Genomic DNA, 13,008 nt, shown 5'->3' on the forward strand with positions numbered 1-13,008 from the left:
GAATCAAGAAGTAGAATACAAGAACTGAAGCCATTATTCAACTTTCTGTGTATCACAAATACTACAGTCCAAAACTAAAACTGAGTATTTCTGGATTAGCTCCCTCAAATACAAACCCTCGAACACTAAGTTTTGTTGTTTTGGTTTTTTTACGTTGGAGTCCAGGGAGACACAGAAAGTCTAACACCTATCCACATACAATAAAAAAGTCTGTCCAATGTATATTTTAAGATCAAAAACTGAACCATCATATAGAACATGATGGAATACGTACTGTGGTGGAATTAGTCTGGGGCCATACAAGGGAAGGTTGTCAAACAGTGCTATATTGATTTATTACATAATTTTAGCTATTCCTTATGCAAAAGCGATTTCTTTCAATTAAACTACTCTTCTTGTTCTGATGGAAACTCAAATAAATTCAATACAAAAACACTGCAAAGAAGTATAACAGTAAAGCTTAACTTCAGCTTAAACTAAGAATTGCTATATTTCAATTATTCAAAGCAGTACTAGAAAGCAGATACATGGGAAAAGAATGAATCAAATGATTTATCAGTAAGTCAGAAAAGTTATTTAGCTAGCTTAAAAAAGCTTCACTATATTTAAAATGTAGTATTACCCATGAATGATTTTGTGGCAGAAACTTTAATATGTGTGTGGGCAGACACACTCTCTTCAACTAATACTGCGGATTTTTATCCCAATGAACACTAAATTCAAGGCTTTTTTTTTAAACCACAAGTGAAGGATGGTGAAACTGCAATATCCATGCTATATATTCTCAGCTGTAAGGGCTCAGCTCAAATATTCTCAGCTGCAAGCCTACCACAAATATGATTTATGGGCAATTATCACTGTCAGTGTGCTCACCACATGCCCATTTACACTGAACTCTGACCCCAGTAATTTAAGGGGAAGAAAGCAGACACAGGCATCCTGCTACTATAGTACACAATCACAGACTTGACACCAAGGACGTCTGGAAGTTGCATTCAGTGCTCAGTAAGGAAACTGCTAGTGCAATTTTTTATTTTTTCCACCATCTTTAACAAAGGTTTTACGAATCCTCAATTTATAGTCAGAGAAAGAGATTTAACCATGTAAAATGTCATGTCAGGATGCTCAAAACAAGCTATATCCAGTACAAATGAAAAGCAATGTTACATACAGGAAATGTACTTAAATCCTCTCCATGAATAAATTTTTTCTTATGTATTTCAAATGGGTGATGATCATTCCTACAACAAACCAATCCAAATAACTTTTTGTGTATTCTGGAAAGTACTAAAGAAAGTTGGTTTCTAGCAGGAACTGCATTACCACATCAACGTGTAGGGAACATACTCTAAACATACCTTTAAATAACGCTCAATGTTACTCATCAAAATGTCAATTTCTTCCTTTGACCACATCCCTTGCTTCCACTTATGGCCTGAAAATAGAAATGACAACTAATTACTGAAGTAAAGGCCAGAAAAACAGCAAGAACAGAAGTATCTGAAAACATGACCCATGCTGCAATTAACAAGGAAAAGAATAATTTTAGCTGCTAAAATATAACTAGCATTAATTTTAAACAGATGTTATTTCATAACTGACAGTAACATTCAACTAATATTTAAATAAAGTGAGTCAGACCTCTCTTCAAAAACATCCCATTTTTAAAAACAGAACATGAACTCCTCTATGTGCTGTCAAGTCACATTTTCAGCCTTTCTCTTCAGCTGCAACTAGAAAATTTCTGTCTTTAAACTGACAGCTGAAATTTCCATGCACTCAAAATTATTCCAGAAGCTGGAACTTAAAATACAGCTTTAAGATTACCTGAGGAATTGGCAACAAGGTAGGGTTCTCTTTCATGCCTTAACACTCCTGAACATGAGAGTACTGCCACCTACTGTGAGTGCTTTTTGGAGAGGTAAATGCTCCATTAAACCTCTTTCTGACAAGCTGGTCCCCATCTCTTTACTTCTTTTTGCATTGGGAGTAATGTTCAGGGGTCACAGCCAACATAAAACCTTGTGGTGGGTCTTTTACTTCCCCAAATAAAAGTGGCAAGCCAATAGAAACAACGTTTCCTCTCTGTCTAAGCCTTTAGTAACGACAATGCCAGCTAAGCTTTAAAAGCAAATCCAACCAATATTCAGAGAGAAAATTTCAAACCTTAAGTCTATCAATAAAACATTAAAATATTCCTACTTTAGATTATCCTTTTTTATCCTTTTTTTCCCTTATTGTCATATCATATTTTTAACTGAGCTTATGTTGGTGTGACCCAGTTTACATACTGGTGTGTGCTGGCTACCTGCCCACCTCTGCTCAGAAAAATCAGGGTACTTCCTTCTCAGCCTGCTAATTACCAGAGCTGAGACAGAACACACCAAAGAGACTGTCTACTCAAATCCAATTATAATGAAAAGTACAGGCATTATTACTAATTCCACTGGAACTGGTGAGAGAGTACTCTTTCCCTGTGTCCCATAGCTTCAATCTCTTCCACAGTTACAGAGACAGAAAAATAATGTATTCCAGTAACTGTGATTCACAAAGGTCCAAGCCTCTGAACTGACTTAATGGGACACTGCTACTCTTTACATGGAATAACCTTTAATACCAAACTGTTTTAGGAAAGGACAGATATTCTGCACTTCAAATGTTTGTATATTCATAGTCAAGATTATCATAACCTGCCCATAGGTCTGGGAAGAAAGCATTATTAGGTGGAGACTGCTATAAAGTGATGAGCTCAGGCAACACATGCCAAACTCTGAGCTACTGTAAAAGAAGACACACACTGGCATTCCCCCACTGCTATCTCTGTGACAAATCACAGAGCTTACAAGAAAAGTTCAGCCAGTAGAGATTCTCAAATATTTTTCTTGGCATATTTTACATGTTCACCTTCCTCAAGTTATTAATCTCTTAACTGGAATCAACAGATTAAGTGTCCTCCTTTGACTGGCTGACAATGACGTGTCTCTTCCTAAAGGTTTCTAACAAAAAGAGGGGGTTGCTTTGAACTGACTGAAAAATAATAATTTTTCCTCTAGAAAAAGTAGAAGTCAAAGTAAGAAAAACAGTAGAGGGGCTGAGGAAACCAGAGAGACAACAATCTTCATTTGACACTAAGTTTTTTCTCTAGGTTTAGAAAGCCACTTCCCCTGTGGGCAGGAAAGAAAAAGAAAATCTCTTGAGTTCAGCAACTACTACATGATTGTACAGATATATTTGGAAAGGGAGGAATGCCCAGTGGGGTGGAAGTTTTAGGAGTAGTAGAGATTATTTCATTAGGTCCTGATCTGCAGGAGCCCTCTTCTTCTGAAGCAAAATTGAGCATGGATTTTTTTTTCCCCTTGGTGTCCCTCACCTCTGCTGCAGTTTCCCACCCCCTGACCAGGAAAAGACAACTCTGTGCTCAGTCTGGGCTTAACACACAGCACCCAAAACCTTCTCTGCTGTGGCCACTACTGTCACCACTGCAGGCAAGGCCCATCTCCAAAAAGACAGAGCAGAGACTATGCAACTTGCAAAATGTTCTGACATCTGGAATAGTTTACCTTTCTACAGCATGAGAAAACTGCATTTGAAATATCCTACCTTTATTGGTTAGAGAATCCTTATCCTCTTTGGTTGTGAACCAGGCTTGACTAACAGCTGATACTTCTTCATTGCCCATTGGGGAGATTTCATCCAACTGCTCATTCTGAAGAATCTTGAAAAGACCAATATGCAATGATATTCAGTTGTTTATATCACTTTACAATTAACATTGAGACATAGTTTGAAGGAAAATGAAATCAGCACACCTCATCACCTTGCTGACTGCTCAAAAGTGTCATGTCTTAGATACGGCACTGGAACTATCACCCTTCTTAAAACACCTGAGTAAGATTCAGCATATCAATATACAGATGTTGTGGGAATTAATTAGGTAACATTCTTCACCTTGTTTAATGTACAGTAAGTAAGAAGAGTCTCACTGGCTGTGGTGGAAACAGGACTATATGCAGCATCTCCAATCTAGAACTTTTAAACATGGTATACCACAAAGAAAACTTAATCTTACTGTTAGGACTGGTGACACGACGAAGACTATTTGAGCATGTTATAAAGCTTAATTTATAATCAAAGAATGACAGAAATAACAGACAAACTTGTCTTCTATGCAGATCACAACAGAGCACATTACCAGTGGAGGGTTACCTCTATTATTCTTTGCAGTATTGCTCTTTGGCCAGTAACTTCTCTCATACATAAAATTATTCAGCTGTGCTTTCACAGACCAGCATTTTTACAAACAAGATCCCTGCTCACAAACATTCGTATCAGAGTCACAGAATCACAGAATTTCTAGGTTGGAAGGGACCTTTAAGATCATCGAGTCCAACCCATGTTCTAACACCTCAACTAGGTCATGGCACCAAGTGCCACATCCAGTCTTTTTTTAAACACATCCAGGGATGGTGACTCCACCACTTCCCTGGGCAGATGATTCCAGTATTTGACCACTCTTTCTGTGAAAAACTTCCTCCTTAAGTCTAGCCTGTATCTCCCTTGGCGCAGCTTGAGACTGTGTCCTCTTGTTCTGTCTGTTGTTGTCCGGAGAAAGAGACCGACCCCCAGCTCACCACAGCCACCCTTCAGGAAGCTGAAGAGAGTGATAAGGTCACCTCTGAGTCTCCTTTTCTCCAGGCTAAACAATCCCAGCTCCCTCAGTCGTTCCTCAAGTCTTATTCATTTACTAAGCATTTCTGATACTTCTTTCCCTTTTCATTTCAATTTAAATAAAGGCATACATCAAATAGGTAAATTTTGAAGTTTTAATGTACCTGAATCTGGGTAACAGTTCCTTCATTAATCTCATCTTCAGCTACCTCAGCGGTAGCAGTCATGGTCACCTCAAAGCTCTGATCATTTTCTGAAACTTCAGAATGGGTAAGTTAGTTGCATACTTAACTCCTGAAGCATTTTTTTATACATGCTACAAATTTTATAAATTGCTTCCTTTGAAGTGAAAATTTTGAAGAGCCTTATTTGGTATTTATTTGTTGACACAGTAAATTCTAAAATGATTATCAACTGATTATCAACTAAAATGATTATCAACTGCTTCTCTTCATAAAATTTAAATATGGATTTTGAAACCTTCAGTTTTATGCTTGACTACAACTATGACCTAATGTGAAACATAAACAAAATGTGTTTGATGCAAAAATTTGAAACTGTATTAATATTTCTTTTCCAGCCCTACCTCCAGTATTTTCCAATTAAGGAACAACATTCAAATCTTTTGGCTGCATGTGTTTTCCCCAGTCATCCTCCAGCTTCAACATGATAATGCCTTTATTTCTAAGGAATTTCCACCTAGTTTCACCAAATAAACAGGCACTCCAGGTACTGCAAATTGGTATTTTAACTAGATCTGGTTTTGTCTCCCTTTGGGAGATCACATTAAATTTTCTATCCATTTCCAGAAGACTAATTTGGTATTCATCCTATATTTTTTACATCAATCTCTTTTACACACACCTCAACATTACAAAACGCTGAAATACTAACTGTCCTGTCTGATCATTAAAAAAACCCAAATCTCTTGCAGGAGAGCATCTAGTTGCTAATTTACTTATCCTTCATTTTATTCAATGCACCTGTGCCTGCAAGTCCCTAAACTACTTTAACATAGGCTTATTTTGCCAGAACTAATTGCTGCAAAACTATCCAAGGCTGAAAAAAATATGATACACAAGTATATTAATAAAATTTGGAAGAAAAACACCCCATGCAGAATATTCTACTGTGATTCAAGAGTCCACTTTTAATCTTTGCCAACAGATATATTTGTTACAGGAGTAAATAAAAGAACTTACTTGGAACTGCAACAACAGAAATGCATGGAGTAGAATCATCAAGGCTTTGATCATCCTCTGATAAGCAAAGCCTCTTGTGTGGAGGTTCAGAGCTGTCTTCAGAGTCTACTTCATCAGCTTCTAACAACAAAAACACACCCAGGTTACTTCCTGTAAGCTAAGGAGCCTTGGACAGAGTTCTCCAAAAAAGCTGGCCAAAGCAAATAATAGAAGCAAATGTGACAAGCTGGTTCATGCTTTTCTGCTGCTCAGGAACCTGGTCTGAGTTATGGGCAACAAGAGTCCCCATGCTTTCTTCAACACGCATTTTTTTTGAAAATTCCATCCACAGTATGTCAAACAAATCAGTCTACAGAAATTTGGATATGTGCTTGGTTCTAAGAATCCATTCCAACTGAAATAAACCACAGCAGCTGTATCTTTGTTGGGCACACACAGACAGTTTTGGGATTTATACCTAATTCAACACTTTATCATTCTTTAAAACAAAGCAGAACAATTTTCAGTAAGCTGCACCTCAGTAGCTCACAGAATTTGTGGGCAGGCATGTATGGTGGTCAGATGAATCAAAATAAAGAAGAAAAAAAATACTATGTAAAACAATTGTATACCATTTTGAGGGCAATGAAGAATTAGGTTCCCTTCAGTATCCTGAGTCAAAGTCACAGAGTTCACGGTTTCTACTGTCACTGTGTCAGACTCTTCTTCAACTGTGCTCATACTCAAACCTGAAAGAGCAACACACAGATTACCCTTGGCAGCTGGACTCCACTTGGACCATAATGCTGCTTCCATACCCCACACAACCAGCACAAAATCCCACAGGGAACGAGCCTGCTCTTTCACATGACAAATCCACAATTTCAGACATTCACCTACCTGTACTTTCCTGCACACATATTGCACAGGGTAAAACCAGATAGCTTTAAAGTAACTTCTCCAGTTAAAAATAGTACCTAAACTCCTTATTAGGAGGATTTGCAATCTACTGATTTATTTTTTTTTTCAAACAAACCTAGGCTATTACTTTTCTTCAGCATTTCTAAATTCTTCACATCTGATGATTTTGTCCAGTGTTTTGTTCCACTGTTAATTTAATAATTTTGCTATTATAGAACTGAAAGCTAGTCAGGACTGACAAATATTTTTCTAGTGCCCTATTAGTCACAGCTGCCCTATTTATAGACTGCCAACTTGCAAAGTTTTATTCTCCTTCCATGCATATAATTAAATGTGAAACTTGCATTTTTTTCTTCACCATTTAAACAACAAGAGCAACAGAAAAAATATTTGCAAGCAATCACCAGTACAAAAAGTAACTGAAAGAATAAGTAATCCAGGATAAGCCATACACATTGAAGTCACAGAATTAGGGCAATATAAAGTGTCTCTGATTATTTCATTTCCACTGTAAAAGTACTGCAATGAAATATAAAGTTTCTAAGACATTCTATGTAAACCACCAGCAGTAATTCTGAAATAAATCAAAGCAAAACCCCACAATAAAATTTTTATCAAAGAGATGCAACTTCTGCTGCTGCAGAAGCTAAATGAAATCACATCTAAAATATCCAGAAGCTTTACAAAGATTTCATCAGTTTTAAGCCTGCTTTTGTTAACGTTGGCAGAGATTTGTAAAAAGAAAATATAATCTATTTCTCCTTTAACTACTCAGTTCTTTTTCTGTCTTTACTCATATGTCAACAAACACAAAAAAATTATTTTTAACTTTTATTTTGAAGCCAAAATGCTGTAAAAAATATCTGGCTACAGCTTTAGAAAAAAGAAATCACAAATACATTACAAATTTTCCATGTACTAGGCAGGGATAGCTATATACCCACAGGTAAGTGGAATTTACAACCTGGATTTCAAATTCCCTGTACAATGTTAACATTGTTGCGTCAGCAGGAGATTATTTAATTTTTAATCAGAAAACATGTTCTTCAGTATTGAAGATGCCCAAGAGAAGTGTTATCCTAGAAAGATAAAACTACTGCCAGTCCTTCTAAAAAACTACTTCTCACCTCTCGAGCTCGTTGAAGATTTGGCACATCTTTAAGCACACACAGTGACTGATTCCTCAAATGAAGTGATATTACCCTTCTGAACATGTGAAAAACTTCAGATACCACTGACATTTTAAATCAGAGTGTTCTCAAACTTACTTTCATATCTACCATCAACAGCTCCTTGCCACATGCAAGTGCAGGAGGGGGTAACTTCCTTGGGATTCATCTGCTGCTGAGTTTTACAGCCTGTGCTCCATCCTTCACTTGAAGCTGCTGTTTGCTGCATGGCTGTAATACTGATTTTAGGAACCCAATGAGGCATCCTTAATGCTAAAACATGAGGGAAGACATCCAAAGTGTTACAGCTAAATTAGCAGACTGTAACTTTTTCATCCCAGTTTTAAGTTATTAATTTAGCTTTTGGGGAGTGAATAAACTGGGCCAAAATAAACAGATTCTCTTTTTCATGTTCATACACTTTCTGAGTAAGTTTTACTACAGGGATTGCTGTAGGAAAAATCCCTGAAGTTACTGGAAATGAGGTGGAGGATTCTTCCTTAATTTATGTCAACTAGTTGTCACAACATTTATTTTTCTACAATCAGTTGAAAGCACCCGTTTTTCACTATTTTAGAGGCCTGAAAGACATGAGATTTATAAGACACATTACAACAGTCATTTACTTCACCTACAGCTGTTCTGAAAGCAGTGGAAACAATAGCACCATCCACAGCAGAAGACAGAGCAGACCATTCCTTCTTTTTATTTGAAGACTGATGAAAATTGAGTGCAGGCACAGCAAAGCTATGTTATTGTCTCAGGAGTTACTCAGGACTTGATGAAAATCAATCTGTATATTTAGAGGATTTGGCTACCAAATAAAAACCACAAGGTAATTAATCCCTTTGCATTCCCTGCCTTGCTGGTTTGCAAGCTAGGAGGGAAGAGGATACAGCATAAAAGGGATCTATCCATCCAAATATGGCATTCCAGGGATGGGGAGGAAGCTACGCCCAGGATCAGTAGCTGCTACCCTGGCATTTCCATGCAGAGCTGTAACAGGATTTACCAGACAGTGGCTGAGGCAGCACATCTGAGAGCACCACTGACTCCTCTGATCAAGCCACACATCTGCAGCTCTCAGCTTGAGCTCCCCCGAATTGCAGAGCACCCCAACCTGACACCAGGCACTGCACTTTGTTCAAGGACCTGTGACTTCCCACGAAACATTCCTCATTGTAACTCCTGGATGGAGGATGGGTTTGTAACTCCTCGATTTCCCAAAAATGGTTTAAGCCACCTCCAAGTGCAGGCTCTCCCAAAAAAATAATGATGCTCTGTGTATGATACTCAAGATTTAATGTATCTTAAGTTTTTTGAGTAAAGGTAATAACCTTGACCAAGCCTTGATAAAAACTTAAAAAGAGCCACATCCTTGATTCCCATCAACTTTAATCCATATGGCCTTGGATTACAATTGAATACTTGAGTAGAAAGAACATGAGGAATGAAGCCAAAGTCAAATGCATATTTTGGACACTATTTTTTATTCATTAAGACCATACAAATACAAGAAAACCAAAAGAAAAACCAACCAACCAACCACGTTCTTCCAAGCTACATTTACCTCAGGACAGGGGCACCAACCCATTCATACATGAATGAGTGACCAAAATCAGGAATAACTGTGGTGGTTCTTTTGACTGAACAGGAAACAATCCTATCCTGATCTTACAAACCTCATTGTTTCACACTTAAACAATGACGTAGCTACCAGGTACTCTGAACATGCATCAGATATGTCACATTCACAGGGAGCTCAGTGGCCAAAGCCCAGTGCTGCTGCCTGAGCCAACACCCTCTGATGCCTTCCCCTGATCCTGGCTGCAGGGACACTGTGCCACTGTGCTTACCCTCGATCCATCACAGCACGGAAGCCAGAGCTGTGGTGAACAATGCCAGAGGTTTTGGGATGTGCCACGGGAATTCCGCTCATTACACACACCTGCACATCCACACATCTGCTCTTGCAAAAGCCAAATGCAAATGACAGCCGTGGGTTATTAATTAGTGAGAATTAGGACCTGAGTAACCTCATCACCTCCAAAATATCACCTTCTTTTCACAAGTTCGATAGGTGTGCTTTTGAAAATGCAAACAAGTTTTATTTTAAATAAAAGGCTTACTTGAATTTTAAATTAACAAGCCAAGGTTTTTCTTTAATCCTTGATCAGACACATTCTTTACAGAAGTGCCAATCCATCACTAATATTTCATGTTCTGAAGGAGGGTGTCAGCTTTTAGGGAAGAGAACAGTGTTGGGTAGACATGCACCAAAAGTGTGGGTGCCATAATCCGTAATGAAATAGCACCTTAGAAATCAGTGTCAATTCAATAAGCATTTTTTTGCCTTGTTGGATTTCTGTTTTTATTTACCAAATTCAATACTTTTTAGAGCAGCATTACAATTTCAAACAGGTTTCAACATGCAGCCAAAGAAGTGGGAAAATACTTTCTCTACAAGACTCATTTAATACAGATTTCCAATATACGTTTTCCACTAAAGCCACATAATAGAGTTGTTCTTATTTATCTGGGAAGCATGCAGCAAAATTATGGCAGAAAAAAAACCCTACAAAGCTGATTTTACACCAAACTGAAAAAAAATAAAGAAGTAATATCCTAATACGAAATTCCTTTAATTCTAAATAACCATCATCAGGCAGATGGGTTCAATTATTCTGTGGGCTGTAAAAATTAAGCACTTCTAACAAACAGTGTTTTTACTCTTGCAGACAGAATTCTGTTATTGCCTCTAGTTATTAACCAAATGTTATGTCTTGTCTTTAGTGGACTGTTGTAAATCTTAAAATTTCTATAGTAAGTTGAATTAAAGGCTATGTTCTCTGAAATGGGCAATAAGTATGTTTCACTAAGTCCTGTAAAAAGCAAAAATTGAAGATTATTAAGAGAGGTTTCCAGTTACTGGAACATTTAACTGGAACAACCCCATGGAACACAACTGGATTTCGAGGCATTTGTTCAAGACTAACACTAAGGAACCAAAGTCATTACAGGACCTCATATTTTAGGAAGTCTGAATGCTTAGTAATTCAAACCAAGTCAGTACTTCCAGTACATTATCAGGAGTTTCTATTATTCAACTAGTGCCAGAGCTGTTATATTCAGTGAACCCCCCCTCCCCAACTTTACTCCAGACCAATGGGATTCTGCTCAAATTTAAAATGCCACCACACAAAAATTTTCTCTAACAGCTGCCAACAATGGATACAAAAAGGAAGCAAACTGGGCAGACACCAACCACAAGGAGGCAGGGACCTGAGTTTGGGGCATACAAGGATTTATTAATCTGTATCAGCACGAGATTAGAGTCTTGTAGATACATCAGTGGTACTTTGAGAAGTGGGCCATCACTGAAACAGAATATATAGGAGACACAATGGGACAGAGTGTTCTCATTTGCATTGATCCAAATTTGGCAGAACTCCATGAGTTTTAGCCTGTCCATTGAAAGTTTAATAAAAAGCACTGAGCATGCTTTAAATGTCACACAGGGGAAAAAACCCAACACAAAACAAAATAAAACCTACGTCCTTGCTATTTCAAAGAAATAAACACAGAAAGTTTCAAGTTATCTTTTTCAGGAATTGGCTCTTGGGCACAAGGTTATGGCTATGGACAGAAATTTTCCTAAGTATATGTACTAAAATTCTTTTCCCTTCATGTAAATCCAGTTCCATGAGAAGCATTTCAGTAACTTCTCCACCTTTATAAACAATGGGTAGAATTTCAGCATGCAAGAAAAATAAGAAAAATTATCCTAACTGTAAGACTGATAAGCAAAGAGAAGTCTTTCTTGCTTTCTGATGGACAGATAAGCACGGAAATGATGCTCAAAAAAAAAGGAGAACATGCAAAACACAGTAGAGAGATCTTTGTCTCTTATATGGCCACTTTTTATAATTTTGTATGGTTAAGACAAAAATCAGTATTTCTGGGCATTCTCCTTAAGGAGTTATAATTAATGCTCAATCTTTTCAGTAAGTCATAAAACATCATAAAGCTGTTTATTATTATTATCATGTGAAATGATGTAAATGAAAACCAGAATGAGATGTGTCCATGTCAATGCAAAACCTGCATCTCCTGGTTTTGCAAAGGAATTCTAACTATGCTGTCAAGAGGCCAACTTACATCTGTAGCCAGAGCAGTGCTGGCAAACAAAAAGCATTTTCTAGATTACTTCAACTAACAATGGCCAGGTGGGGCTGAACAGTGCAACTCTTTGTGAATGAATACATGCAAATACTACCAGTCAGCTGAAGAAATAGCTGGTACAAGTGTAATACACTTCACCATGCCCAAGGGCACAACCAAGAATAAAGAAATAAAGAGACATTTAAAAAAAAAAAAGTGGGGGGAAAATAGGCTTTTCCAACCGGAATCATTTATTTTGCCAGAACAGAGTATAGATCTGGTGCAGAAAATCCTGGTACCGCCCTAAGATGAAACCCCTGATCTTGGCAGAGTCGAACACTTCAGATCCACTTGCCCTAAGCAACCTCAAATCACAAATCACAACTCTCGCTGGGAAAAAAAAAAAAAATAAAAAAAAAAGCTTATGAAACAAAACAGATAAAACCCAAAAGCTCGGGATACCCCAAGCGCAGACCCAGCGAGAGGAAATGGAGAAATTCAAATGCGATCGTGTAGATGGGCCTCTTATTAGAGACATCCAGGTATGGGGGAGGCAGTTAAAACCACAAAAAACAACAACAATTAAACAAAATAATAAAACATAATAAACAAAACAAAGGCGCTGGCCGGCCTCCCCTTGCCCTGCCCTCCCCAGAGAGCCGGGTTTGGTAATTTCCCGGGCCGGTCCTTCCGACCGCTTCCCAATTTCACGGCGCGCAGCGCTCCCGCCGCCCGGCAGCGCCCCGGGAAGGCGGGGAGCCGCGGCCCAGGGCTCTCCCAGGAGAGCAGCCGGCGGCAGGCAGCGGCCCTGCCCCTGCCCCGGCACTGCCCCCGGGGCGGCGGCTCCGCGCCCGCCTCAGCCCCGCTGCTCCGCGGCCGCCAGCGCCGCCATTTGGCCCCGGGCGGCC

At 38.5% G+C, this 13,008-nt stretch overlaps 1 protein-coding gene across 2 annotated transcripts in view; it reads right to left on the reverse strand.

Moving 5' to 3' along the window:
- DMTF1 (cyclin D binding myb like transcription factor 1) overlaps nt 1-13,008 on the reverse strand; it is a 29,927-nt gene that overhangs the window by 16,461 nt on the left and 458 nt on the right. For both annotated transcript variants that reach the window (XM_041483723.1, XM_041483722.1), the window contains exons 2-6: nt 6,482-6,598; nt 5,871-5,990; nt 4,833-4,927; nt 3,601-3,715; nt 1,359-1,435 (exon numbers count right to left, since the gene is read on the reverse strand). In XM_041483723.1, coding sequence (XP_041339657.1) covers nt 1,359-1,435; nt 3,601-3,715; nt 4,833-4,927; nt 5,871-5,990; nt 6,482-6,590 — 516 coding nt within the window. In that variant the 5' untranslated portion in view covers nt 6,591-6,598. The remainder of the gene's footprint in view (nt 1-1,358; nt 1,436-3,600; nt 3,716-4,832; nt 4,928-5,870; nt 5,991-6,481; nt 6,599-13,008) is intronic.

The sequence above is a fragment of the Pyrgilauda ruficollis genome, unplaced genomic scaffold, assembly GCF_017590135.1.
Source record: "Pyrgilauda ruficollis isolate IOZ18807 unplaced genomic scaffold, ASM1759013v1 scaffold61, whole genome shotgun sequence".
NCBI classification, from domain to species: Eukaryota; Metazoa; Chordata; class Aves; order Passeriformes; family Passeridae; genus Pyrgilauda; species Pyrgilauda ruficollis.